Source organism: Perca fluviatilis, chromosome 21, assembly GCF_010015445.1.
Source record: "Perca fluviatilis chromosome 21, GENO_Pfluv_1.0, whole genome shotgun sequence".
In the NCBI taxonomy this organism is placed as follows: domain Eukaryota; kingdom Metazoa; phylum Chordata; class Actinopteri; order Perciformes; family Percidae; genus Perca; species Perca fluviatilis.
In genome coordinates this window covers 19,103,794-19,131,735 of record NC_053132.1, presented here as the reverse complement: position 1 = coordinate 19,131,735, position 27,942 = coordinate 19,103,794, and the positions used below count along the sequence as shown (strand labels likewise).

The following is a 27,942-nucleotide window of genomic DNA, read 5'->3' as shown; positions in this document are numbered from 1 at the left end:
CTCGCACGGTGGCAGCAGCAGCTCTAGACCTTCCACTCAGAATAATTACATCCCCGTGGTCCGCCCTTATTTCCCCTCGCTCTCACAATCGGGACTGGAAATATACTTCCTCAGCCCTGCCCTGTCTGCTTCAGTGATGGGGCAGTGTGCATGCCAAAGCACGACAATCCATTGTAGACTTTTTTTTTTTCATTTAATTCTTCAACTTCACTGATTTAGTCTTTTTTTTTTAACCTGTTTGTTGCCATGTTGCGTGTTGTTGTAGAATCGGCTAAAGGGCTGCCGAAAAAGAAAGTTGGACAGCCTGATCCAATTACCACTGTGATTTTTAAAGGTAAGTCTCTTCTTTCTTTTTTTTTTTTTTTTTTTTTTACTTATAGGCCTAACGTTTAAATTGTATTCATTCTACGGGAGAAAAAGGGTTACTTGTAGCCTAACATTTGGTCTCAAAGGAGGGTCTAAACTGTGTCTTTTTGACTAAATGTTAAGTTTATAGTCGCTTAATTAGTTATACTTTTATCTAGTATGACGTCACTACATGGTTTTAATTGTTTTGGTGTGGTTTTTATATGGTAACCCATGCAATAAATAAACTATAAAGTAATGGTATTCTTTAGTTTTCTTCTGCTTGTGCATTAACTGGACGTCCAATAGTCCGTTTAGAATTTTAAAAACGTAGGCTTTAAGTGTCAATGTAGTTCTTCTAAATGCAATATTATGTAAGGGGAAAAAAAACTTAACAAGCATAATTTCTATTGCATCACTGAACATGTTCCCAACATGTCATAGCAAGATAAAAAGCTAGTAAAACAGAACAAAGACTCGAGTAATAAGAGAGAAAAGACAAGTTAGAAATTGCAGGGAAATTAGTATTCAGCTACTGAATTAAAATGGTATCAGACACAAAATGGTATTGACAGAATGGCCACCAGGATGAGGAAGTGATCCTGGTAGTCAGACCCACTTGCTCTCAGCTGTTTGTTTTTTGTACCCATGTCATCATCATCATCATCATCATCATCATCACCCACCCAGATGTGGCAGCTTCTCTCTTTTTTCCCTTCTTCCTTGTAAAGGCAGAAACGGCAGCCCACTGATATCACTCTTTCCCATAAAGCATGCACAACTAATGCCAGTTTAGACACAGCATTAACTTAACTTTGCCAGCAAAACAAGTGGGTAAAATGTTTAAGAGTCGAATTTTCAATAAATATTCTCAAAAAAATTATTTCACTTTCAGAAGAGAAGAAGAAAACCAAATGGATTGACAATGAGCTGAATCCTGTGTGGAACGAGGTAAATCTCCATTACAAACACACACAAACACACACACACATGGGACATGCAGATATCACTGCCTGTCTCCTGTACTTTCATTTTTAACGTTTGTTTAAATCAGCTGCTAACGAAAGCAGAAATAATTGATAAATTAAAAGATAACGCCACTTCAAAGGCAGCACTACACATCACATGGTCATCATATGACTGTCAGGATGAATTGACCACGTCAACAGATTACGAGCTCGCAGTTCGGTGTGACTGCTTTGGGTCGTACTGGCTGAGTTGCAAAATTGCAGGTTACATCAATTAATGGGCCTGCTCTTAGATAAAGATTTGTTTCTTCAGGACATAACAGCAGTTGGAGTATCATATCTGACGGGCTGTGTGTCCATCATCTTGTCTTGCAGGTGCTTGAGTTCGATCTGAAGGGCACTGGGCTGGACTCTAGCTCCTACATAGACGTGATTGTGAAAGACTATGAAACCATTGGGAAAGATAAGTAAGTGGAAACAAACCCAGGATGACAGCTGAGCTCTGTGTTTGCTTTGGCATTTGTGCAAGGATGAAAGAGAAGATGTGAGCCTCACCTTATTGAATCACTACACAAACTTCTCCTTGTCTGAACGATGACTTTCTAGTCTGTCTAGTCCGACGGCAGGTTAGCTGACAGAAGCTTTTTGTACTGTATGCATGTCAATTTTTTGGATTATAGTTATTCAGAGACAACACAGGCAGTCTAACACGAGCTGTCTTTAAGTCCATCTCAATCTGAAGTACCTTTGATGCGAATAAGTATTTGTACATGCCAAAGTTCCACTACCTGCTTAGTTAGGTTAGGATACACATCATTATTAACACAGACACAGTAACACACAAGGGAAGTAAGTTAGATATTATGATAGTAACCCTCTGTCTGAGTTGTGTGGCTAGCTTTGTCTACCCCCTCACACCCTGCTTGCCATGCTGAGACTTGCTGGGCTGTGTGGGATGACTGAGTATGATTGGGCAACAATGGATAGATGCATTTCTGTTTGTCTTCTCTCTCTCTCTCTCTCTCTCTCTCTCTCTCTCTCTCTCTCTCTGGGGTGGTTTGTGTAGTACTCTGTCACTGAGGACAGGGAAAATTTTAAAGGAAAATACTTTAATGTGGCATTTACTTGCCAAACTATATTGTAGTGGTGTAACTGCAGTGCATACAGTATGGATAAACTGCTTTAACACTGTGTGAGGAGAGGTGCTGTAATGCAAAATGCTTCTTAGTTGCTTAGTTCAAGGTTGTCACTTCCATATAAAGCCAGAATCACATATGGGACCAATCTAGACCAACCGCAAAGAATGTTTCCTCGACATTTCTAATTACTGCTATCAAAGTCTTGTCTATTGTTAGCAAACAAAGCACATGGAAGTATATGTGTCTTTGGGATTTATCTCTAACAGATCAAATGCAGTGTATATATATATATATATATATTTTTGTTCTCCTGTTCATAAGCTGTATCTAGTAAGAGTTCCCCCAGTGCATAGGACTGTCATAAGGAGGAGGGGAAGAGCTTTTTAAGGGTGCCTCTCTAGCACACGAGTCCATGTTAAATTGAGTAAAGTTTTCCACTGAGCTCGCCCGTCTGACACACTCCCTAAAGATCTACACAGTGGGAGCAGAAAAGGTCTTCTCCCTTTCTTAAATAGTTTCCCAGCTGCTGTCATGGGTAATCCCTGTTGTCATGGCAAAGAAAGGGGAAACACTAACGTGATAAGGAAATGGCCACTTAAATATTATTATTATTATTACCATTAAATATTAACTTGTTCTTCTCAGATACACTTGGAATAGTAAAATGTGGGGGTGGTAAAACAATTAGGTAAAATTCTTCATAGGATATGGCTGGAAAAAATGTTTTTACTTTAGAATGCAGTGAGTCCTAATATTTGACCTACTTTCACCTACCTTGTTTATGTAAAATATTTCTGGATTTTCATGGCCTTGCAATGCTGAAAACTCTGTTTATTAATATATGACGCAACAGTAATAATTAGGTATCTGTGACTGCTGATTTTCACACGCTAGGCAAAGCCTAGCGCTGTATCATCTCACTCATCCATGCTAACAGATCTGTTAAGGCAAATAATTATGACTGAATGAATTAATAATTAACTTTTTGAACTGAAATCCAGCCAAGGACTCTTGTGTTGAAAGTCACTCCTTTCCCTTCATGGAAAGGTGATCATAGTTATTTGGTTTGGATAAATTAGAATTGTTAAAATAGATTGTTATACCAGAAAAAGGCCAAACGTTTAAACTTGTTTATGTATGACTAAAAGTCTGATGGCAAGAAGCACTGCTGTCTGTTGTTCCACTGGCTGTTAAAGGCTGACAAAAGGGTAAACTGTACCTATACCTATACATCCAACCATAACTCCATACACATCCTTTTTTGCGTGTGGGTGATTGCAATTGTTTGGACGTGTGAATGTTTCCCTATGACTCACCAGGGCTTTGCAACTGTCACAAAGTCTGTTTTGTTCATTACATTCTGTTTTTACACGAAACAATGGGGGAAAAACTAAACACATCTTCCATATTCTGTTCACAATTCATACAGCACTGAGCTCCAATATTGTCCCATAACTTTTGGTAGATGTTCAGGCTAGTGTGTGTAGTGTTTGATACCGTACAATTCTACTGTATGATTTAATCTCATTCATATTTGAATGCTCTTATCAGAATGCAAAGAAGTTGCAAAATGACAAATATCTGAGAGGGACAGCCCTACGCCTGAATTGGGTCACCTAAGCTTTTTGAATAGTTTGGAGCATGAAGCTGTTGGCAGACGTGTCTAAGGAAAAAACTCCTAGGAGAGTGGATGAGTTACATCCTAGTTGATCCAAATCCTGTCCACATATTTGCTAAGAAGCCATTGGAAATTACACCTAACAATGCTGGTGCCTCAGTGAGATTCGGGGCTACATACCAGGCCACTAACTCCCAGGACAATCTCTGTGTCAACCTCCTTCCGGATGTGGTGCTGCCAAAACAATTCTTTCTCCTCCCTACAAAACTCTGTCCAACTATTTCTGTAATGACCTAAATCGTTGGTAACCTGTTATATGCAGCTGTCTGAGTAACTGTATATAGTTCATTGAATTATATATTCATCTTACTTTGCTCTAAGTCAGTGGAATGCAGATGATGATTTAACATATTTATAATTTACCTTTTAATAATCTATACCCTCATCTAAGTTATCAGTTGCTTTGCTGCTTAGTATTAAGACAAGATCATACAAATCCTATGACCTGACTTAAGTGTTTTAGCAAAGGGGGAAATAAAGACATAATGTTGGATATTTGAGTCTAATCACAAGCTTAGCTGATTCTGAGCCTACAGTGGTGTCATTGGATCTTGTGTCCGTAGTGAGTAACTGAGTTTGTATCTTGGGAAAATTCCTCCCGTCAGGAATGCTGCCAAAATAATATGACTCAGTCCACCCAAAGAATGATATAGTTTGTAATGATGTACTGCATTCCTTTAGCTACATTGTGTTACTTTTGACACAATACAGTGAACATCATTCATCAGCCAAACATTACCTAAGTTTATTTTTTATTTATTATTAGGTACACCTAGCTCAAACTAATGCAGTGTAATCAGCAACTAATCGTTTCTTCCTTCATGAAGGTAAAAAGAATGAGCAGCGTAGCTTTTGGCTGAACACCAAGAAAGATTGCAATCAACCACAAGCTATAACTACACACTACTTGAAAAAGGCTACTGTACTTGTATAAGAGGAGTCCAATATTATTGTTAGTCCAATCTTTTTTTGTTGTTGCCACATTTAGTTTCATTTAGTTTGGTCCTTGAACTATCTAAGGAGTTCTAGTTCATCTTGAATCTCCATCCTTTATTCACCGCCTTTTCTTGACACATTTTTTTATTCATTTTCAACTTAATCAGTAAAATGTTGACTATTTCATTTAGCAGGAAATGTAATTAATATTCCATAAGGGAAGTTTTTCACTCTGAGGCAAATGACTCAGTGTTTACAGATGGATAATGTTTTTGTTACCAGGAAGTTCCTCTGATTTTCAGCCAACGTATTACTTTTTGTTATTTAACCATTGGAAAATAATAGGTAATCTAAAATTTGAACGGGTCCAAAATCACCCTGGCTCTGTTGTTCAAAGCTGGTGCTCAAAGGACCTGCAAATGGAAGAACTGGTTTATTTCAGTTCTCTAAAGTCCCACATGATGAAAACACATCATGAATCACTGGCTGGAAGCTTCTGCACCGTGACTGTGAGGTGTGTGTGCTTGTTTGTCTGAGCAGGCAAGGTTTGTTAGCTCTGGGAGGTGACCTGCCACACTATGTGCCCCTTTTGTAAATGTGACACCACTGAGCGCACATACGGAATACATTTTTTGTCTATGGCCTGTAACATGATTACGGATATGTTGGCTGAATTGCAAGCCTAAGTTTTGCCTTATTAAATCAGGAAATTAGTGCAGTACAGTGGATTCAAATCTATTTCTGCATTTCATATTTCACTGCTGTGTTCCAGATTCATTGGGTCAACCAAAATCTCTCTGAAAGACTTTGCCTCAGGTCAAACCAGATCCCTGCCATCCAGAAATATTCCTTTGGCCAATGAAAGTGGACAGAATATAGGAGTAAGTATCTTTCTTTATGAATCAAAGAATTTGAGCAACAGGAAGACTTCCTTTTTTTTTTTTTTTTTTAAGAAATCAAATAATAGACCCGCCAATCATTTCATTCCAGGCTACAATCAACCTCGTGATTGGCTATGATCCTCCTGCCAATGCTGCACCAAACCCCAACGACCCTCTGGCAGGAGACGCCACAGTGGATGCTGGTATTGTTTCTCTAATTCTTAGTGATGCAGTGCAATGCAGTAAAGGTTTACTGGTAGCAATACATTTTATTAGACGCATGCCATGTATTTGATCATCTTGTTTTTCTGCTCATTAGGGGGTGGTGGGGGTGGTGGTGAGGAGGGGGACGAGACTCTACCAGATGGGGGCCAAAGTGGCTCCTCAGGGGTCGCCCCGGGTCAGCCCGTTAACCTCCGCCAGCGGTTCAACAGGTCACAGAATCGCCAGCGACTAGTTGACAAACCTCAGGACTTCCAGGTCAGTTTCATAGCGTTTTTGCTAAAGAGTGATTATCAACCAAGACCAACAATATACTGCACGTTCAATTTTTAATACACATATCAAGAACAGAACGATCTGCCAGCAATTAGAAAACAGCCAGCAAAAACTGAAATAAGTTTTTATTACTTCTTTTGTATTAACTACAAGAACATACCTATTTTCCACCCAAAGATCAGATTGGTTAGAATCGGATGCTCTCATACTGTCATAAGTTCTTCATGCACACTGATACCGTGAAACTACACGTCTTGTAGATACGTGTCCGGATCATCGAGGCCCGTCAGTTGTCCGGCAACAACATCAAACCAGTGGTGAAGGTTCATGTGTGCGGACAGACCCACAGGACCAGGATCAAGAGGGGAAACAACCCCTTCTTTGATGAGGTACACTCACTTCTCTCTTACACAGGAAGACAATAGACGACACAGATTTGAAATGGATTGAGAATAGTCTTCCTTTTGATTCCATTGGTCTCGCACTTAATAGTAATAATTTTGCGAGGTTTAGGTTGAGCTGCACTGTCCCCTTTAAACGTTTTCTATGTTTCTTTTTTGTATTTTTCGCAGATATTCTTCTACAATGTCCACATGCTACCATCCGATCTGTTTGATAAGCCCATCAGCTTCCGGGTTAGTACACATCAGTACTTGAAAGCAGTACTTGTGTAAAAGTACAAGTATCTTACCAGAAAATGACTTCTTAAAGTATCTGATATCTACTGTACTTAAGTTTCAAAAGTAATTTTCTGATATTAAATGTACTTAAGTATTAGAAGTAAAAGTTCAAAAAAACTTTGATTATGAACTTTATGACCAAAGGTGTGTAACGTTATCTTTATCACCACTGTGGTCATCGTATGTTACCATGGTGAGCCTGCACCAGGTGCTTCCATGACACTATCAGTCATTATGCTTCCTCCTCTTCTTCTTCTTTAGTTTTGGCCTATGGTTTATTTTTTTTGCCACTTGGCAACAAACAGGCATTAGGTCACCAACTGGAATGGAGGGTGCATTATCTTGGCAATTTAGGAGCAATGATTCACCAAACCTGCTTTTTTCCAGTGTAACAAATTTCTTCTGATTTTATTTTGTAGTAACGAGTAACTAAGATGCTTAGGAGAAGTGTAGTGGAGTAAAAGTATACATTTTAATTAGGAAATGTAGTAGAGTAAAAGTAAATGTTTCCGGCAATATAAACAACAAAGTAAAGTACAGATATGTGAAAATTCTACTTAAGTACAGTAGTGAAGTATTTATACTTTGTTACATTACAACACAGGTACACATACGTTGATTTTGAGGTCCTGTACTCTATTATTATATGTACAAATACATATATAAACTGTGAATTCTCCTCTCTGCAGGTGTATAATTCCTATTCACTGAGGGCTGACAGTATCATGGGAGAATTCAAGGTGTCTGGTCTCATTTCATCCTCACACCTTCACTTTTACAATAAGTTAAAAAAAAATGTGGTTGATGCCTTTTTTTAAATATGAGACTGGCTGACCTGGTTTTGTTCTCACACACAGCTGGACGTTGGTTATGTGTATGATGAACCAGGTAAGCGTTTCACAAACCACAGATTTGTGTGTCATTTACATTTGCCTAAAGGATGCTATTGTTTGGCTAGTGGAAGTCAGAATGTGAGAGGGTTACTATAGTTACTATAGTCTTATATATATATATATATATTAGTGATGCACCGAAATGAAAATTCTTGGCCGAAACCGAAAACCGAAAAAAGAGGAAACCAAGACCGAAAACCGAAACCGAAACACCGAAAGAAATTAAGCCAATTATTAGTACCATTGCATTTATGGCTATGACTGTGTACTAACTTTACTAAAATCAAGGCAATGCAATTGTACAAAATTAATATTAAAGTTTAATTAAAAACATATCTAGCAGAAATATGGCTACAATCTGATAGTCACATACAGTATACAGTAGCCTAAGAACAGAATAGCTTACCTATTGTTATTATTATTATTATTATTATTATTATTAATTGAGGCACTTTCTTGCAGGATTTCACTGAACATATCAGACAACGAGGGTGCATGCCCCTCATCTGGTGCAGAGAGACAAGTCTTTTTTTCTGCGCTCTGATCTCCTCCTGCGCTGGGCGCTGCTCGCGGCGCCCGTCTCTACGCGGCTCCTCCGCATCCATCGCGGCCTGGATCATTTCCGTGCGCCCTGCTTTATTTCCGCATCCAAGTAATGGTCTTTATAACGCGGATCAAGTACAGTCGCGATGAAGTGCAGCGGATCCGAAACAGATCTCAGTGAAACGCGTGTGCTGACAGACTCTAAGAGCACTTTTCATTGTTTTCACTTCGTGGTCCGTCTCAACCTCTTTGCTTAGGAGACGCTTTGCAGGTGGATCGGGTACTGACACACGTGCAGGTCGCGTTTTCTGTTTGCGTCATCACAACATTTTCGGCCGTATTGTTTCGGTGATAAAGGTATTTCGGCCGAAAACCGAAAATGCCCTTTTGGGCCATTTTCGGCCGAAAATTTTCGGTGGCCGAATATTCGGTGCATCCCTAATATATATATATATATATATATATGCATGCCAACAACAAGTCTTTTTTTTTTTTTAAACAAATAAAATCAATCTTTTTTTATTAACAATACGTCACATGAGTATGTGAATGGTGTTGCTCATAGTGATGAGATCATTATCACCCGACTCTAAAGCTCCCTCTGGCTCTATGGAAAACATCAGATGAAGTAAAGTTGGACAAAAACTAATTTCTTAAAAAATATATTTTTTATCGACTAGCCTACATACATACAGCTTAGCAAACTTGCTAGAGAACAAAAACATACATGTTTTTTTCACCATTTCTGGGTTTAATATTTTTTTATAGTTTCTAACATTTTTTTTTTTAAACTTGGTTTTAATTTGACTTTATGATAATGTCTTTGAGGGATAGTGTACATAAGCTCAATGTGTGCACACAAGCACAAGGTGTGGATCATTCTACCTGATGGTGCTGTCTGTGTTAATGTGTGTCCTTCGTGTGTGTGTGTGTGTGTGTGTGTGTGTGTGTGTGTGTGTGTGTGTGTGTGTGTGTGTGTGTGTGACCCATTGCAGCCCACTGTGTCATGAGGAAGTGGCTCCTGCTGAATGAAGCCGATGACTCCAGCTCCGGGGCTAAAGGCTACCTCAAAGTCAGCCTCTTCGTAGTTGGGGCCGGAGATGAGCCTCCGGTACGACGGAAAGACTCTCAGATGACTTTCACTGGCGCTGGTTGCTTCCTCTTTCCGCATGTAAATATGGTGGCCATGCCCCCTACTCTCTCTCATAGACTCTTTTCTGTTCTTTCTATCTCACACGCTGCAGGTAGAGAAGAGGGATTTAAATGACGATCAGGATGACATAGAGAGCAATCTGCTGCTGCCAGCTGGCATGACTCTGCGATGGGCCACCCTGTCACTGAAGGTGTTCAGAGCTGAGGACATTCCCCAGAGTAAGACAAGATGTAGCAGTTATTTTATAATTGTAACAAATCAAATGGTCTTTGAAACCACACAGGACATAACAATTACTGGTTCATACACAAAAAAGACTTAATTACTGATAAATAAAGTATGGTTACATTTAATTAAAATTTCTTCCAATGTTTTCTCATTTCAGTGGATGATGCATTCATCCAGAGCATGAAAGAAATTTTTGGAGGGGAAGAAAACAAGAAGAACCTGGTGGATCCCTTCTTGGAGGCTTGCTTCGCTGGCAAGAAGGTTCCTGATCACTTTGTCTCTTTTTAGCTGCAGTGGTGAATGTATGCATGTTGGACATAACAATCGTGTAACAGAAGAAAAGCTGATGATTTGTTTTTCTCTCCAGCTGTGCACTCAGATCATTGAGAAGAATGCAAACCCAGAGTGGAACCAAGTGCTGAACCTCCAAGTAAAGGTGAGAGGATGAAAAGCTGTGTTCTGGGGCGCCTGGTTAGCTCACCTGGTTGAGCGTGCGCCCCATGTAACAAGGATTAGTCCTTGTCGCAGCGGCCGTGGGTTCGGTTCCGACCCGTGGCCCTTTGCTGCATGTCATCCCTCTCTCTCTCCCACTTTCATTACTTAATCTGTCCTATTAACAAAGGCAATACAAGCCCCCAAAAAGCATTAAAGAAATAGGCATCATGAATGAATTTCAGTCTTTTATAACTTGCTTTTTTTGTTTTCTATAGTTCCCCTCTATGTGTGAGCGTGTCAAACTGACAGTGTTTGATTGGTAAGTTAAACAAGATTACAACTTATATTTAAGAGATGTAGCCTTATGTTAGTGTTATTTTGTTCACAGGGTTGAAAAAGTGTACCACAAAACTTCTAGTCATGCCCCATCACCAATCACATGAAAATAATACAGCAGCCCATGACTATGTGCAGGCCTCTCCCTTCCTCTCAGTATGCTCTGGGATCCTGTTGGCACCGTCTCTCAGCCAATTTTCATTATTGTGCATTTCTGAGCGAACACTCAGATAACTTGGGTCCAGGAAGGCTGAAGGGGAAGTAAGTGCAAGAGGAAATGTTAGGAAAACTGAATGCCTCAGAAGGTGTTGAAAACCCTCTCGAATCCCAGAGCCAATTAATACATTTTTTAAAACATGTAGACATAAACAACAAGGAGACATTGTTTTTTTTTTTATTAAATGTACTTTCCTCATAGAGATAGTGAAAAAGCAGAACATTACAATAACCCCTACATTTTGAAATGTGCATATTACCAGTTAATTACAAGTGCAGTGCTATGTGTGTGTGTGTGCAGTGTGTGTCTAAAGGTGTAGTGTGTGATTACAGGGATCGTTTGACAAGAAATGATGCTGTTGGCACCACATACCTGAACCTTGCCAAGATAGCCTCCTCTGGTGGAGAGATAGAAGGTATTCTTTTTAGATCTTTTTTAAAAGTACTTCATAATAAAAATCATTACATCACTGCTGGAAATAAACTGCCTAATAGGTCTGGATCTTTTGTGAAAACCTGTGTGGAAAAATGTATCCATTGTTACGGTTATGTGCTTGTGTGTAATAACTTCTTATTGGTAATTGAATTGTCCTTTTTCTCCTGGAATAGAGGAACATGCGGGAAGTATGGAAATACCGTCATATGAAGGTTCCAATGTGTCCTTTTTTGCTCTGTGTTGCATGAGATGTAATGCAATAAGCATGTTGTGCATGCTCATTTGCTGAAATCAGCAAAGTCTAAATCTTTGCCAAAAAAGCTACGCTGACGTCAGTATTAGGATTTAAGTGTTTAACTGTTTAGTTGTCGTAGTGCCTGCCACCAGCTTACCAAGCATTCACCGTTTCCATCTCAATATGTCCATCACCACCGCCTCAAATACCGCACTTACTAACAAAAAAGCTTTGCTTAGCATAGCTTTCATCTAATCATAAAGAGGTTAAGTCTCTCTCCATGTCTTTACAGCTACACCAGGGCAGTCTGAAGTGGGTTTCTTGCCCGCCTTTGGGCCCTGCTATGTCAACCTGTACGGCAGCCCCAGAGAGTTCACCGGCCTGCCAGACCCCTATGAGGATCTCAATTATGGCAATGTAGAGAAGACTTAATTTGTTTTGTAGAATTGTATCTACAATTGTAATCTTTCTTTTCCCTTTTACCCCTGTCCTACATCCCCTTTATTGGTTTTTCAACAATTCATATCAATGTCATTGCAGGGAGAAGGAGTGGCGTACAGGGGCAGGATCCTGGTCGAGCTGTCCACTAAGCTAGAGGGAAAAGCAGACAAAACAGTAGACAGTATCCACAGCGACGACATCCTGGTGGTGCAGGTAATGCGACTATTTAAACCCTGACAAAGGTGTGGTTCAGTTTGACAGCAGTGTTGTTTCACTTGTCCCTGCCTGATACAAAAGAATGAGTTGGTTAAAATATTTTCAACTTCTCTTTTCTTTTGCTGTTTTGTTTTTTACATTTAGAAGTACCAGAGGAGGAGGAAGTACAGTTTGTGTGCAGTCTTCCACAGCGCCACCATGTTACATGAACCAGGAGAGCCAATCCAGTTTGAGGTCAGCATCGGTAACTACGGCAATAAATTGGACACCACCTGCAAACCGCTGGCCTCCACCACTCAGTATAGCCGTGCTGTATTTGATGGTGAGTGAGGAAGCTACTATGTGATCTGTTCACACAGTAAAGACACATTTAAAACCTGCTTTCTTGTCAAGAGGATTTTTAAGTGGGGTGTATTTTCTCTAGGTAATCACTACTATTACCTGCCCTGGGGGAACACTAAGCCAGTGGTTGTGGTTCTCTCGTACTGGGAGGACATTAGCCACCGCCTAGACTCTGTCAACATCATCCTCTACATTACTCACCACCTGGTAATAATGCAATACCCCTTGTAATCCACAAAACCTTTATGATTTATTGATACGTTTGCAGCCATTAAATCGTACTGTATTGTACTAATGTTTGGTACACGTGTGTACATGTGTCAGTGTGAGAGTCAGTCATAGAGGTTTAAGATAGGAGTGTAATCCTCACCCCTATTTTGTTGTTGTTGCAGGAATCCAACCTGGAGGCATTTAAAACGGCCATCTTGGCTAAAGTCTCCGAAAATCAACTTGTAGAGGTGTGGCTGAAGCTGCTCAACCAGCTGATTGAAGACCTAGAAAGGTAAACGATCAAGATCATTTCTGTTGTCATGAGAGTTTGCTGGTTAATTATTTAGTTTGAATCAGTTTGTGTGTTGTATCGACTGGAATTATTCATTTGTCTCTGCTCTCCTCACAGTTTCCCAACACCTGAGCTCGAGAGCTGCTCCAACCTGACATCTCTGGACATCCAAATCAAGAAGCTGCGAGACAACACTTTGGCCAGCATCAAGGACGGAGCCAGACGCATGAGAGAGGAGGCCAGAGAGATCCCTGACACTCTGCCTGACTTAGAGACCTGGCTGGACAAACTTAAATTGCTGGCGGAGGAAGTACGTAGTACAAAGACAGCAAGCATTTGAGCATTTGAAATTCCACTTTAGACAAGGGAGGGGGACCTGCAGTAAAATAACATTGCCAAGCATTAAATTGTTTGTTTTGCCGATCCATAATTTTGCATTTGTGCACATGTCTTTTGTCCAGCCCCAGAACAGCATGCCCGACGTGATCATCTGGATGATACGTGGTGAGAAGAGGGTGGCCTACAGTCGCATTCCCGCTCACCAATTACTCTACTCCACATACAGCGAGCAGGCCTGCGGTCAGCACTGTGGCAAGATACAGACAGTCTTTTTAAAGGTACACCTCTGCAGTCAAAGAAAAAAGAGGAACATTTGATGTAGTAATCTATTAGATTTTGTCTGAACAGCTTTTCATTTCTAAATAAATTTTAAAAGGGGTAACAATTTGGTCCTTTGCTTACTAAAAGGTACCGCACTATAATTATTCAGTTATTTGTTGTTGTTCCCTTCAGTACCCCATGGATAAGAACATGGGCCTGAAGGTGCCGGTTCAGATTAGAGTCAACATGTGGCTGGGTCTGTCTGCACATGAGAAGAAGTTCAACTCGTACTCTGAGGGAACCTTCAGCGTGTTTGCTGAGCTGGTATGTCACTCCAAAATATAAATGGTCATAGCCCATTTCAGAGCCAGCAGTCAGCATCTAAAACCAACGTGCTCTTCTTTTTTGCATTACAGTACGAGAACCAGGCCCAGGTGTTTGGGAAGTGGGGGACCACGGGACTAGTTGGGCGCCACAAATATTCAGACGTAACAGGCAAACTGAAGCTGAAACAAGAGCACTTCCTGCCCCCGAGAGGATGGGAGTGGGAATCTGACTGGTTCATTGACCCAGAGAAAGCGTGAGTACACTTTTAGATAGCGATTTGACATATTTCCTCCTCAAGAGAAAGACCTTGTGTTTTTTGTTTTTTCATGATTCAGATTAAATTTATGAGAAAAAAAGTTTTTAGTTTTAAGTCTTTTGTCTTACCTCTTTCCACTGAACACACACAATCTTTGGATTTAAGTAGAGGAAGTGGGCTACATCTGCTCCCTACTGTTTACATTCCTCTCATGCCTTAGACCATGATTTAATGAAAAAGTACCAGACTGTACCAGTGAGCTGGACTTTATTTACACGTTTTTTTATCTACCTCTGTCAATGCAAGTAAAACCACTCTCTTGACTTCAATCTTGACTCAAATGTACATGTGTAATTGTTTGTTTTTCCATGCCAATGTTATCAGTACATTTCTGTGAGCAACTAAATTTACCGGACAGAGAAATGTTACCGGTTACGTAGCAGATTCAGATTTTACAAAATATGATTCATTAATATTCATTAAACTATCCAGTAGGGATGGGCAATATATAGATATTACATCAATATTGTGATATGAGACTAGATATCTTCTTAGATTTTGTTATATGGTAATTGTTGTCTTTTCCTGGTTTTAAAGGCTGCATTAAAATAAAGTGATGTAATTTTCTGCAAGCGGTGCAATCAGGATTTGGCGTGTTGCCTGTTTTTTTCCATGTAGCTGTCACACATCAAGGTAGTAGTAGGCAGTGTTGCCTGGGCGGTGGGGAAGCCGGAAAGTGGGCTCAGCCACTAATATACAGCGCGCCGAGCGGCTGGACAAAAATGTGCAAATGTCGGCAACAAAAACTAGCTGTACGACATGCTGGGTAGACCGAGATCCTGGGCATTCATATGTTTGTGTATGTTTCTTTTCATCATTTGCTTGTAGGGTAGTCTGTTGTGAAGCTCTGGAGTTAAACACCTGTTGATGCTGTTCCATCCTTTCTGCAGGAACCATTACATAGACTGTAAAAAAAAAAAAATAGACTTAAAAAGTAATGGTGAAGCATGGATTTAAATGGCAGGTGTTTAAATTTTTTGTGAAGCCCTGCCCCCGCATTAGTTTTATTCACAGTTTATTAATATTGAACTCTGCTGGAACAGCTAGTTTATTGGGTAACCAGCAATACACCCACCAAGTGTAAAGTAGATTGGATGAATGGTTTTCGAGATATTCAAATGACAACCAGACACACACATACACACACACACACACACACACACACACACACACACACACACACACAGATTCCTTTTTAGATAAATGTGTTTTCATGTTACACACAGATGGTACATATGTTTGACTTTGCATTTCAGTCTCTTAACGGAGGCAGATGCTGGTCACTCTGAATTCATGGACGAGGTGTACCAAAACGAGACTCGCTTCCCCGGTGGAGAGTGGAAGGCTGCCTCTGAGCCCTTCACCGATGTGGTGAGAGCAACGCACTGACATGCAAATAAATGTGCTGGTGGCTTTAAATATCACACAAACACAGTTAATATTCCCCTTGTCTCTATGACACACACAACCCAAAAAGAAATGCATGAATACCAGCCAGACACTCTTTCTCTTAATTACTCATTGACTTTGGAGGCAGTTCCATTATTTCCACAAAGGTTTTGTTGCTTTTCCTTCTTTAACCTGTTCTAATATATAGGTAGGCCAAACGACGTGAAGAAAATAAACAAATGAAAAAAATGAACATGTGCCGCTAACGCAGGTTTTGTGTTACCCAGAATGGAGAGAAGAGCCGTAACCCTGGAGAGTTTGATTGTCCTCCAGGTTGGATGTGGGAGGACAAGTGGACTGTGGATGACAACAGAGCCGTGGATGATCAAGGTGCAGACAGTTACCTCACCAGCTAAAATCTATAGAGTTCTTCAAGCTGATGTTTCTTATTTAGTTCTTTTTTTCCTCTCTCCCTTGGTTTGCGAGGGCTCTGACTCACTCGTAACTCCTTGCTAAGTCATAATAATAATAAATTAAACTCATATGGTGAAACTTAAACTATATGTTCTTGTATCCAAAACAAACAATAATGAAACAAATTCACATTGTTTGTGTAACTGTTTCTGTGTGTGCTCTCCACAGGCTGGGAGTATGGAATCACTATTCCCCCAGAAGACAAGCCCCGGTCCTGGGTCTCTGCGGAGAAGGTGTACCACGTCCACCGCAGGAGACGTCTGGTTCGAGCACGCAAGAGAGCCGCGCTGCCTGCAGGAGCCGTTGTGGAGGTCAGCAAAGGCCAATAGGGCAGTGCTACTGTATATTATGTGACATTGTTTAATATAGGAAGCTAATATTGCAATTTCTGATTATTAATCAGTTTCATTAATAAAATCCTATTTGAGCTACTTGTTTATTAAACATGTTTGCTCACAGAAGCGGGACCAAGGGGACCCTGAGGGCTGGGAATACTCTTCTCTGATTGGCTGGAAGTTCCACAAGAAGGAGCGTTCATCGGATACGTTTCGTCGACGGCGCTGGAGGCGGAAGATGGCGCCTGAGAACCGGCTCGGCGCTTCCGCCATCTTCCAACTGGAGGGGGCGTTGGTCAGTAAAAGGAAAACAAATGTGTAATTCTGATTCAAACCGCTTATTTGGGTCAGGATGTGCTTTCATAAAGGTAGTTGTGACTGTGTATCTGTCGTCCACATATGAGTTGCAGAGAAGGGTATTAAAACACGAACCAGTTCTGAGCTCACTGAGTCACCAACTATTTACTTATGTATTAAACAAACATGAACAGGTAAAAGCTCTGAGATGTCTGCCTTGGTTTACTCTGCAGGGTGGTGGTGATACAGAGGAGAAAGGCTCCAAGGCCGACGCCGCCAAGATGTTTGGTGCCAACACGCCCACTGTGTCCTGCTCCTTTGACAGTGAGCGATGCATATAGTGACACATAATTAATTGATCATGCTCAAATATATGCTGCTGAATGTTTTCTTTCTCCACAGGGTCGCATATGTATCATCTCCGCGTCTACGTCTATCAGGCACAGAACTTGGCAGCGATGGACCAAGATAGTTTTTCTGGTAAGATTCTACTCTGTGGTCAAAAATATGATTAAATGTTGTAGTTTCTAATATCAGTATTAAGACTGCAAAAATAGCTGTTCATGATGGATGTGAACAGATGACCATTAAACCACGCATGTTTGTTTTTTTCCTTTGCAGACCCCTATGCACACGTCTCCTTCCTTCATCTTAGTAAGACAACAGAGACCCTGCAAGCAACACTGAACCCCACCTGGGACCAAACTCTGATCTTCAGTGATGTGGAGATTTATGGAGACCCCCAGAACATTGCTCAGCGCCCCCCTAATGTTGCTCTGGAGTTCTACGACAAAGACCAAGTGGTAGGTGGTAGCAGACAGTGATGCCGGTAACGCGTTACTTAGTTACTTATCTGAACCCTTTTTTAGTAACGAGTAATGTAACGCGTTACTATTTCCAAACCAATAATCAGATTAAAGTTACTTATCCAAGTCACTGTGCATTACTATTTTTGTAATTTTCCTTAGTAAAAATATATATTTTTGCTTTCTTCTTGCGTCTCGGGGAGTGAAGTCACGTATGCGACAAGTCACGTTTTCAGCATGAGGACAGTTCATGTGTACCACTCAGCGACACAAACATAAACAACAATGGAGGGAGGAGAGAGATGCACGTTTTCTAGCTGGAAATACAGTCACTATTTTGAGTTTGTGTCAGCTAAAGACGGCAATGTTAAGGTTCGTTGTACACTCTGTGCTGGTGGCGACAAAGTGCTATCTAGCTACAAAAACACTACGTCAAATTTGAAGAAACATTTGGAGTCGCAGCACTGCAGTCAAACTTACAGAGCAAGTCCCAGCAGGTGGTGCGAAGCATAGAGCAGGAGGTCCCCCACCACCCAAACAACAAAAGCTGGACTTCGATGCAAAACCAGTAAGTGGGGGAGAGTTGAAGTTGGTCGGGCAGTAGGCCTATGTTGTAGAAGAAATGCTGCCCTTAAACACCGTTGACTCGCTCTCTTTCGTGCCATAATAAACCGGATCCCTACTACTGGCAATGCTGAGCTGCCTCACAGTAAACCGGGTGTCATTTTTATGTTTAGGCTGTGGGGGTGTTGTCGGCAGTTGCGGAATGTAACTAATAAAGTAACTTGTAATCTAACGTCATTACTTTTAAAATCAAGTAATCTGTAAAGTAACTAAGTTACTTTTAAAATCAAGTAATCTGTAAAGTAACTAAGTTACTTTTTCTAAATAACTGTGGCAACACTGGTAGCAGATGTACATAGAGAAAGCATTTGTACAACTAAAGATGTGTGATTTTATTACTTAATGATGTACCTTAAATTACATCTAACTGAATTATTGCAGATAATTGCTATAGGAAAAAAACTAATATTTCACTTAGAAACTTTAATTCGCAGAAATAAATAATTATTTGAGTAATAATCTCTCAAGCAGAAGCTTGTATTGGTCTTGAAATTTAAATTTGACTTTTATAGAATTAATTTCAATTTAAAAAAACTTGATGTCTTTCGTTGTTGTTGTTGTTGTTGTTGTTGTTGTTGTTGTTGTTGTTGTTCCTTTATAGTAATGTCCACCTTTCCTCTACACTGAAACTGTAATACCTGTTTTGAGAGCCATCAGCTAAAGGCGTGAAAATATAACCGTGACATGTTATCTTCTGCCCAGGGGAAGGATGAGCTGCTGGGCCGCAGTGTTTGCGCACCACTGGTGAAGTTGAACCCAGGCATGGATCAGAAACCAAAACTGCTGTGGCAGCCCATCATCCATAAAGGTCAAAAGGCGGGGGAGGCACTGGTGGCTGCAGAACTCATTCTTAAAGATGAGGTTTGTCCTAAAAGTAGTGGAGAAATGGCTTCTTTACAGTAATTACAACACAGCTATGTTCACTAGGCCTGTAGTTGTTTGACATTTTAGAGTGTGTATCACAGTAAGTTACTGGGGATAAGGTCAGCATTATCCATACTCTCCTGTCTCTGTCTTTGTAGTCGGGCGATTCAAATCTTCCCCTGGTTCCCCCAAAGAGAGCAGAGAACCTCTACATGGTTCCTCAGGGAATCCGGCCTGTGGTGCAGCTCACTGCTGTGGAGGTAACACACAACCTTTAGACACCGTCCCTCTGAACTGATTTACATAATGTATCGAACATCACTTGTGATGTGTGTGTGTCTCTGTGTGTTCAGATTCTCGCATGGGGCCTGAGGAACATGAAGCCGTATCAGCTGGCTTCAGTGTCTTCCCCCAGCCTGGTGGTGGAGTGTGGGGGGCAGAGGGTGGAGTCAGCCATCATCAAGAACATGAAGAAGAATCCCAACTTCCCCAGCTCTGTTCTCTTCATTAAAGTGGTAATGGCAGGGTTGCACATGCATTTGACTAAACGTGTATTTGATTAACATCACTTACTATACCTTTAAGCCTTATAATGGTTATACTATTTTTTTCTAAACCTTCTCTACACCCTCCATCCAGCTCCTGCCGAAGGAGGAGATGTACACACCTCCCATTGTGCTGAAGGTGATTGACCACCGTCCGTTTGGCAGGAAGCCTGTGGTGGGTCAGTGCACCATCACTACTCTGGAGCAGTTCAGATGTGACCCTTACACTATCACCGCAGAGGGAGCCATGTCTTCCAAAAGTAAGGAGGCATACAAAAAAAGAATACAAAATGACTCCGAACATTCTGATACAATGACAGAGAGACATAAAGCCTTGGCCTAATGTTGTCCTCCCGCAGTGGCTCTGATGGCTTCTCCTTCCAAACATCTCTCTATTAACATGGAGGAGAAGAGACCACTGCTAGAAACTCAGGTAAACTCTATCAACGTATTCCTCGTGTTGTTTCCAACTAGTTACTGTTTATTCTTCTTTCCTCTTGTCACTAAGAAGTGCATAATTTGACTTCCCTAGTCAAATTTGACAAACGTGATTGCTCTGGCTTACAGTTCATGTACAGCATGTCAGCTGCTGTCAACAAAATGGCTTCCCCTACTACCTCCTACTTTGTATGTATGATTACTTATTATAGCTTTCTAATCCACAAGGCTGTGCACCCATGACACTGGGAGTCTGAGATCACTTAATCCACAGCGCTAGGGCGAGCTCGACAAAGGCCTCATAATATTGCCATTAATCTACGTGGGAAGTGTCACAATAACTGTGATTGTTCTTAATTTGTCACTAATTTAATGAGCACATTTCATTATTTTTCCACAGCAAGGGCGTTAACATGTAAATATTTATTTACAGGCTGCCAAGAAGTTAACTCACATGGAAACTGATTTTGCTATCAAACTGCCATGACGTGGCTGAAAGTACAGTTTCCAATATTCTACATTTTGGATAATGTGCTTATTTCATTTCCAACCAAGAGTAAAATAAGAAAAGTGATACCACTCATGTCTGCACGCTAAATATAAAGCTACAGTCAGCAGCCAGTTAGCTTAGCTTAGCATAAAGGCTGGAATTAATCCATGAAAAAACCAAAGTGTAAAAAAAACATGTCAGGCTCAGTCCCTTCCTGAAGTCTCTGTTGGTGAATTGATGAAAAGGCTCCAGGAAGTTACTGTGTTGGGCCAAGAAATATTCTAGCACATAACCAGGGGCATAGCACACAATTCTGGGCCCTGTATAAAGGCATTCTTTATGGGCCCCTCCCTACATCAACAGCTATTCATTATAGCGTTTTTTAAGGCCCTCCTTACATGAGGGCCCTGGGTACTCAGTCCCCTTTCCACCCCCAGTCTGACACCCCTGCACATAATCTTCCTTGACTTGATGTTTTTACACAAATTAAACACACGAGATGTAAAGTGTTAATTAGTGAGCTTTAGAGGTGCGGGTGGGAAGATTTTGTTATCTTTGGACAAAGACGAGTGAGCCGTTTCCTCCTGTTTCCAGTCTTTATGCTAAACTAAGCTAACCAGCTTCTGGCAGTGGCTTCATATTTAGCATACAGACATGCAAGGGGTCTCATTCTTCACATCTAAGTCCTATCAAGAAAGCAAATAAGCTTATAATATTATTATTATTGTATACATAACTCAAAGCCAGGTCTTACACAGACCTTTGTTAACGCCCTTGTTTTCAGATTTGCTGTCAATCGTGAAATTGCAAATCTCCTTATCAATCTTTCCTTCGCTTTTTCACTTTCTTGTCAATATTTGTAGCCTATTGTATGTACTGTGTACACAGGTTTTTGTAAGTTACTGCTGTATGTCTATGTACTTGTGACTTCTGTTCTGTTTTGTGTCACATCGCATCGTCTTTCTCCAAAAGATTGAAGAGAAGGTGAGCGTAAACAAGTGAATATGACTTCAGATTCTAAAACCAAATGCAGAGAACCATATATGAAGATTCACACTGTGCAATTCAATCTTCAGGAAAAAGAGACAGTCGATTGGTGGAGCAAATTCTACGCTTCAACTGGAGACCAGCAAAAATGCGGCCCCTACCTCAAAAAAGGATACGATACCCTCAAAGTTAGTCTGCTTTTATTCTTCCCACAGGACCCACTTTATAGTGTAAAGTCACACATGTTGTATGTCATGGCTGTTGTGAGTGACTTGAATGTGACTGTGTATCCTCAGGTGTTTGACTGCGAACTGGAGGATGTCCCGGAGTTCAAAGGGCTGACTGATTTCTGCAGCACCTTCAAACTGCTGCGGGGCAAGAATGAAAGTGGCGATGATGACCCCTCTGTGGTTGGAGAGTTGAAGGTAGTTTTACAGCTTTCACAACACTAAACACTCGATCAGGATCGAGCAAAAGTGAAGCTGTAAGATGAGCTGAATCTCCTCAGCTCACGACCAAGCCCAGTAAGTCAAATCTGATTTGTGTGCTTGTTCTTGTACCTGCAGGGTTCATTTAAGGTGTACCCTCTGTCAGACGACCCAGGTGTTGTTCCCCCTCCCCGTCAGTTCAGAGAGCTGCCAGAGAGCGGACCTCAGGAGTGTCTGGTCAGGATTTATGTGGTCCGGGCCATAGACCTGCAGCCCAAAGACAATAATGGCAGCGTAAGAATGAATCTTTATTTCCAAGAATAAAAGCAGCATATTTCGACACACGCAGCCCAGTCAGCACTTTCTGCTTGAACTTGTGCTCCCTCTGCTGCTCAGTGTGATCCATACATAAAGATGTCACTGGGAAGGAACACAGTTGATGACAGAGACCATTACTTACCCAACACCACCAGCCCTCTGTTTGGAAGGTAAATGGACAAATTTATGCAATAGAGAATATAATATTACACCTTGTTTTGCTTAAAGGGTAAATCATTGCACTTTCTCAAACACACATTTTGTTTTGTTTAGGATGTTTGAGATGACGTGTTTCCTGCCCCAGGAAAAGGACCTGAAAATCTCCGTCTATGACTACGATCTGCTGACCCGCGACGAGAAGGTCGGCGAGACCGTGATTGACCTTGAGAACCGCTTCCTGTCCCGATATAACTCCTACTGTGGCCTGCCACAAACCTACTGCATGTAAGGAAAAAGCTGGGCATGGGCAATCTTAGGGGGAACATTTATGTAATATTCCTAAAAACCTGCACTCATGAATGATCTTTACTTTCATTTTTGTTTTGTGTCTCAGTTCTGGTATCAACAAGTGGCGGGACCAGCTGAAGCCTTCTGAGATCCTGGATAACCTGGCTCGTCTAAAAGGCCTGTCCAAGCCCAGGACAGAAGACAACGGCACATCACTCACCTTCAATGGCAAACAATACACGCTGGCTGAGTTTGGTAATGTCAATGGTTTCAAATATAATGCTGTAAATGAGTGTGAATTGGTGGTGGAAGAAGTATTCAGCTCCTTTACTAAAGTAAAAGTACTAATACCCCACTGTAAAAATATTCTGTCACAAGTAAAAGTCCTGTATTGAAAATGTTACTTAAGTAAAAGTATCTAAAATTCTCGCATTTTAGAAACTGGAAACGATCAAAACTGTTCTGCGTTTAATCGTCTAATCATTTCAGCTGGACTTGTAGGCCGTTATATTGTTAGGTAGTTTCATTTATAATAAAACATCGTATTTTATAAACTACATGTGTTTTGTGTGCAAAAATCATAATTTGTAAAGTAACTAGTAACCAAAGATGCCAGAATAATGTATTGGAGTAAAAAGTACTATATTTCTCTCTGAAATGTAATAGAATAGAAGTAGAAATTGGCATGAAAACAAAAGACTCAAGTTAAGTACAAGTACCTCAACATTTGTCCTCAAGTACAGAACTTGAGTAAATGTACTTAGTTACATTCCACCACCGGTGTGATTCACCCTACCATTGGCATAAGGTATAGTAGCTTGCAGTTAATTTAAAATGATCAATTCTCAGTGAAATGTGCCAAACGTTGGGTGAGTGTCCTTATGGAATTGGCCCAGTATTGATGTTAAAGTATGTTTTGACCTGTCATTAGACCCGGCAGTGGCTATCAGGATGTGCCATCATCAGAAGCGTCAAAAGGGGGGGGAGACAAAATATTCAGGGCCCTCATATGAGGTGGGCCCACAATGATAATAGAATGAATAGCCGTGGAGCCAAGGAGGGGCCCATAAAGAATGCCTATGTACAGAGTTCAGAATTGTGTGCTATGGCCCTGCCCTGGCCGTTATTAATCTATTAAACCCTCTTACAGGCAACACCATTCTCTAGCCTTCAGCTAACGTACCTTTAAGAGGCCTTTTGAATCCTACCCTCACCCAAGCAAAGAGCAGATACTCTAACCCTAGTCTCGCTTTGCCAGACCGTCCTCTAAAGCGTGCTGAAGGAGGGTCTGGCTAATCCACATAGCATTCGGGGATGGGAGGAAAACGTGCTCTGGTTTAATGGGATTTCTTTAAACCAATCAGAATCGTCATGGGCAGCGCTAAGCTCCGCACAGAGCTGCTGCAAAATAGTTGTGCGAGAGAAAACTCAGATTGGACAGATTCTCATTTCACCCTGCAGAGATCTGAGGAGCAGTTAACCATAGTCCGCACAAAGAAAGCAGAAGGAAACGGAAAATACATGCATCCAGCAGAATTTCCTGCGGCACCAGAGCAACCCCGGAAGTGTAACATCAAGGATATAGAATATTCTAACCCCAACATTGTATCTGCTCAGGCTATGCTGAAATGGTTGGACCAACTGGCTGGATAGGCAGCTTCATCTGTAGGCCATGGCCCACTTAGTTGTTCAACCACTATCACTGTATAATTGCATTCCCTGCAAGCTAATATAATATAAGCAAGCAATGACGATGCTAACATGATGCAATTAGCAGGTTTAATGTTTACTGTGTTAACCATCCAGTTTAGCATGTTAGCATCATTTATAATGTAAGCTTAATGAAGCGCTAACTTGTTTCCACATCCAGAGAACAACAAGGAAATTCATGAGCACATGGGTCCGGCCCTAGAACGCCTCTGCCTGCACGTGCTCAGAAAACAGGGACTTGTCCCCGAACATGTGGAGACCAGGACCCTTTACAGCAGCTTCCAGCCCAATATCTCTCAGGTAAGTTGTCACCGCTTACACATATTGTATGATTCCCTGACACAGCTATTTTGTCATTTTTTTGTTTGTTTTGTTTTTTAAATAAAACCATATATTGTATTAATTTAGGGAAAGCTACAGATGTGGGTGGATATTTTCCCCAAAAGCATCGGCCTCCCTGGACCTCCCTTTGACATCACACCACGCAAGCCTAAGAAGTAAGTGCTGTTCAGCGCTTCATCACTGGTCCCATCACATGCCACTGAGTTAACGCTCACTGTGCCTTTGAATGTTCAGGTATTTCCTGCGCGCTGTCATCTGGAACACCACAGACGTGACTTTAGATGAGACCAGCATCACAGGAGAACGCATGAGTGACATCTATGTCAAAGGGTTTGGCTGATGAATGATTCAAATTCACTATCAATTCTGTATAGTAGGTTACTGTGGAACCTGTTGGGACAGGACAAATGAATGCTCACACCTGTTGTTCCCTTTGCCAGCTGGATGCCAGGCATGGAGGAGGACAAGCAGAAGACCGACGTCCACTACAGGTCTCTGGACGGAGATGGCAACTTTAACTGGAGGTTTGTCTTTGGATTTGAGTACCTGCCTGCTGAACAACTCTGCCTCGTGTCCAAGAAGGTGAGGCTCGTGTGAACTATATTGGCTTGAAATAAAATACGGACCACTATAATATTGTACAGATTCAAAAATGAGGCCATTTGCTAATTACATTTTTTTTTTTTTTCCAACAGGAGCACTTTTGGAGTCTTGACAAAACAGAATTTAGGATCCCCCCCAAGCTGATTGTTCAGATATGGGATAATGACAAATTCTCATTGGATGATTACCTCGGTAAGACATTCCCATTTAAAGTTAAACCAAAACTTGTTTCAAGTGTCTGATTTACCCGGAGACCACCATTACAAAACTTGTTTGTGGACGTTTTAACTCTGTGATCCCAGGGTCCCTGGAGCTGGATCTGCGTAACCTGGTTGCTCCTGCCAAGAACCCAGAGAAGTGCGCTCTGAAGATGATGGATGATCTGGAAATAGGAGCTCCACACAAGATGGATCAGGCCAAGTCTCTGTTTGCTCAGCAGTCAGTCAGAGGCTGGTGGCCCTGTTCCATTGAACAGGATGGAAAGAAAGTCCTGGGCGTAAGTATGAATAGAAAGTACACCCAGAGATACATGGCCTTGTTCAAACATGTAGTCTATGCTCCACATATCTGGAACAAGCTCCCAGAAAACTGCAGGTCCGCCGCAACTCTGTTCTTTTAAATCAAGGCTGAAGACCTTTCTTTTGGATGTTGTCTTTCTTTAAATAATTGTTCATTTCTTATACTGAAGTTGCATTGTTGAAACTGTGTGGCAATCTATATGAGCATATAAAGAAAATTAAAAAGTAAGACCGGTGGGACCGGCCCGTTCTGGGAACGGCAAGAATTGCGGGTGGATTACGTGTATAGGGCAACGGTTTATACACGGTCCCATACTAGCAGCCTAAAATCTCGTATTTTATCTGCTTTTATTGTTTTTAATTTCTTATACTTCACTGTAACTTTTATTCTTAACAATAACAGGGTTGAATGGGAAGAAAGTTGAGCATGACTTAGTTTGCAGTAGACTCTTAGCAGGAATGTAGGTATGGCATCAGGGACAGCGTTGACTGAAACCTGCTTCAGTTTTAGTACCAAATGCTGCATTTCATATTCATTACTGCTTAAGAGCTAATAAGCTTTATAATAAATAAGTTTCTAAGTTACCTGCGGTAGCCTGATGAATAGATTCTGCTCCATTTGAATATTCCGAAAGCATCTTCATTGTTATTACGTTGTATCTTGCTCATTATGTCTGCCCGTTTTTGTCTTTTTTGTTGTTGTTTTTGTTTGTGTTTTCATCTGTTTGTTTACAGGGCAAAGTGGAGATGACACTGGAGATCGTAGGTGAAGCAGATGCAGATGCGAAACCTGCAGGAAAAGGCAGAGACGACCCCAACATGAACCCACACCTGGACCCTCCCAAGTAAGAAGCCAGCCTGTCAAACATACCCTAGTTTTCATTCTGCACATATGAATCTCTATAAGCATATGCCATCCAATTTTAATGTCCAAACTGCTATTTAGAATATAGAAGTGCAGTTTTGCTGGTAACACAAACAAATAAGACTGTTTTATTTTCCATAACCATCAGACGTCCAGACACGTCCTTCTTTTGGTTTACCAACCCATGTAAGACCATGAAGTTCATTGTGTGGAAAAGGTTCAGGTGCCTCTTCATCGGACTCATCATCCTCATCATAGTGGTGCTCTTCCTCGCCATCCTGTTGTACTCTTTACCGGTAAGGACAGACGAGAGGGATCCGAGAGCATCGGTCATATTATATTATGACATCATTTGGTCCCGCTGGTATAACCTAACGGGCATGCAGTGTTTCCAAATAGACACAAATCTTTACTGTTATGGGGCAGCTGATGATGTAAAATTATGAAGCTGTGTGCTTTATGTACTCCAGAATATAGTGAAGCAGTGATTTGATCGCTCTCTTTGCCTTTTCCAGAACTACATCTCAATGAAGATAGTGAAACCACTACAATAACCTGACAATGGAGGAGCAGCGGAGCTGGAAAAGACAACAGTCTACAGGATGATCATACTTTCTGGGCACAACTACGGCCCAGACATTTTTATTTTTTTTACTGCCTATATAGAATTTTATAAAAGGTCTAAATGGGTTTAGGGATGCTTGCACAATTGCACTATATTATCATATTTTACCTTGAAAACTTGTCTGCACCTGTAAACTGTGAGCAATATGTTGCATGATTTGTGATCACAGTGCCTGAGGGATGAGAAACTAGAAGCCCCTGTACAGTCCAGTTCAATCCAATACAACGTCCTGTAATCAACCCTTATCATTGTTTGTTGGTAAATATAAATATTATTACTATAAAGTGTCACCAAGGGAGTATTTATTAGGACTGTTGTATTTGATTGCATTACAATGTACAAGTGTTTCTATTTTTGTGGTCACTCAAAGTAATCCTGCCAAACAACTTTACCAACAGTCATGTCAAGTGTGTCTGTCTTTTGTATATTACATGTTCACAGATCGTTTAAATTAATTAAAACATTATTCAACCAGTGTTGGTATCCATTATCA

At 41.0% G+C, this 27,942-nt stretch overlaps 1 protein-coding gene across 4 annotated transcripts; it reads left to right on the top strand.

Moving 5' to 3' along the window:
- Positions 1-111: 111 nt before the first annotated feature.
- LOC120551696 (myoferlin-like) lies at positions 112-27,925 on the top strand. Of its 4 annotated transcripts, XM_039789208.1 has the most exons (55): positions 112-334; positions 1,241-1,296; positions 1,689-1,780; positions 5,839-5,947; positions 6,057-6,150; positions 6,267-6,427; positions 6,706-6,834; positions 7,018-7,080; positions 7,815-7,865; positions 7,983-8,013; positions 9,557-9,672; positions 9,806-9,932; positions 10,100-10,203; positions 10,310-10,378; positions 10,653-10,696; positions 11,263-11,345; positions 11,539-11,577; positions 11,893-12,017; positions 12,141-12,254; positions 12,402-12,579; positions 12,682-12,806; positions 12,992-13,101; positions 13,219-13,411; positions 13,563-13,718; positions 13,894-14,025; positions 14,118-14,281; positions 15,601-15,715; positions 16,021-16,123; positions 16,376-16,518; positions 16,667-16,837; positions 17,073-17,163; positions 17,242-17,319; positions 17,461-17,642; positions 18,972-19,130; positions 19,292-19,393; positions 19,487-19,648; positions 19,773-19,938; positions 20,038-20,111; positions 20,246-20,305; positions 21,579-21,590; positions 21,683-21,781; positions 21,890-22,018; positions 22,160-22,315; positions 22,418-22,509; positions 22,613-22,783; positions 22,893-23,041; positions 24,657-24,796; positions 24,905-24,993; positions 25,073-25,168; positions 25,279-25,420; positions 25,534-25,633; positions 25,744-25,937; positions 26,695-26,804; positions 26,973-27,120; positions 27,340-27,925. In XM_039789208.1, exons 1-55 carry the CDS (start codon positions 247-249, stop codon positions 27,376-27,378), a joined length of 6,225 nt encoding a protein of 2,074 aa, XP_039645142.1. In that variant the 5' UTR covers positions 112-246; the 3' UTR covers positions 27,379-27,925. The 4 variants fall into 4 exon arrangements, with proteins under 4 accessions (XP_039645142.1, XP_039645143.1, XP_039645144.1 ...); XM_039789209.1 differs by lacking the exon at positions 11,539-11,577; XM_039789210.1 differs by lacking the exon at positions 20,246-20,305.
- Positions 27,926-27,942: the final 17 nt, after the last annotated feature.

What these genes read in the sequence shown, in the direction of transcription:
- LOC120551696 (XM_039789208.1), top strand. Translation starts at nt 247, where the DNA reads ATGTTGCGTGTTGTTGTAGAATCGGCTAAAGGGCTGCCGAAAAAGAAA. An exon ending in ACGACATCCTGGTGGTGCAG is followed by an intron (nt 12,255 to 12,401) that starts GTAATGCGACTA and finishes TTTTACATTTAG; the next exon opens with AAGTACCAGAGGAGGAGGAA. An exon ending in CCAAAGACAATAATGGCAGC is followed by an intron (nt 22,316 to 22,417) that starts GTAAGAATGAAT and finishes TCTGCTGCTCAG; the next exon opens with TGTGATCCATACATAAAGAT.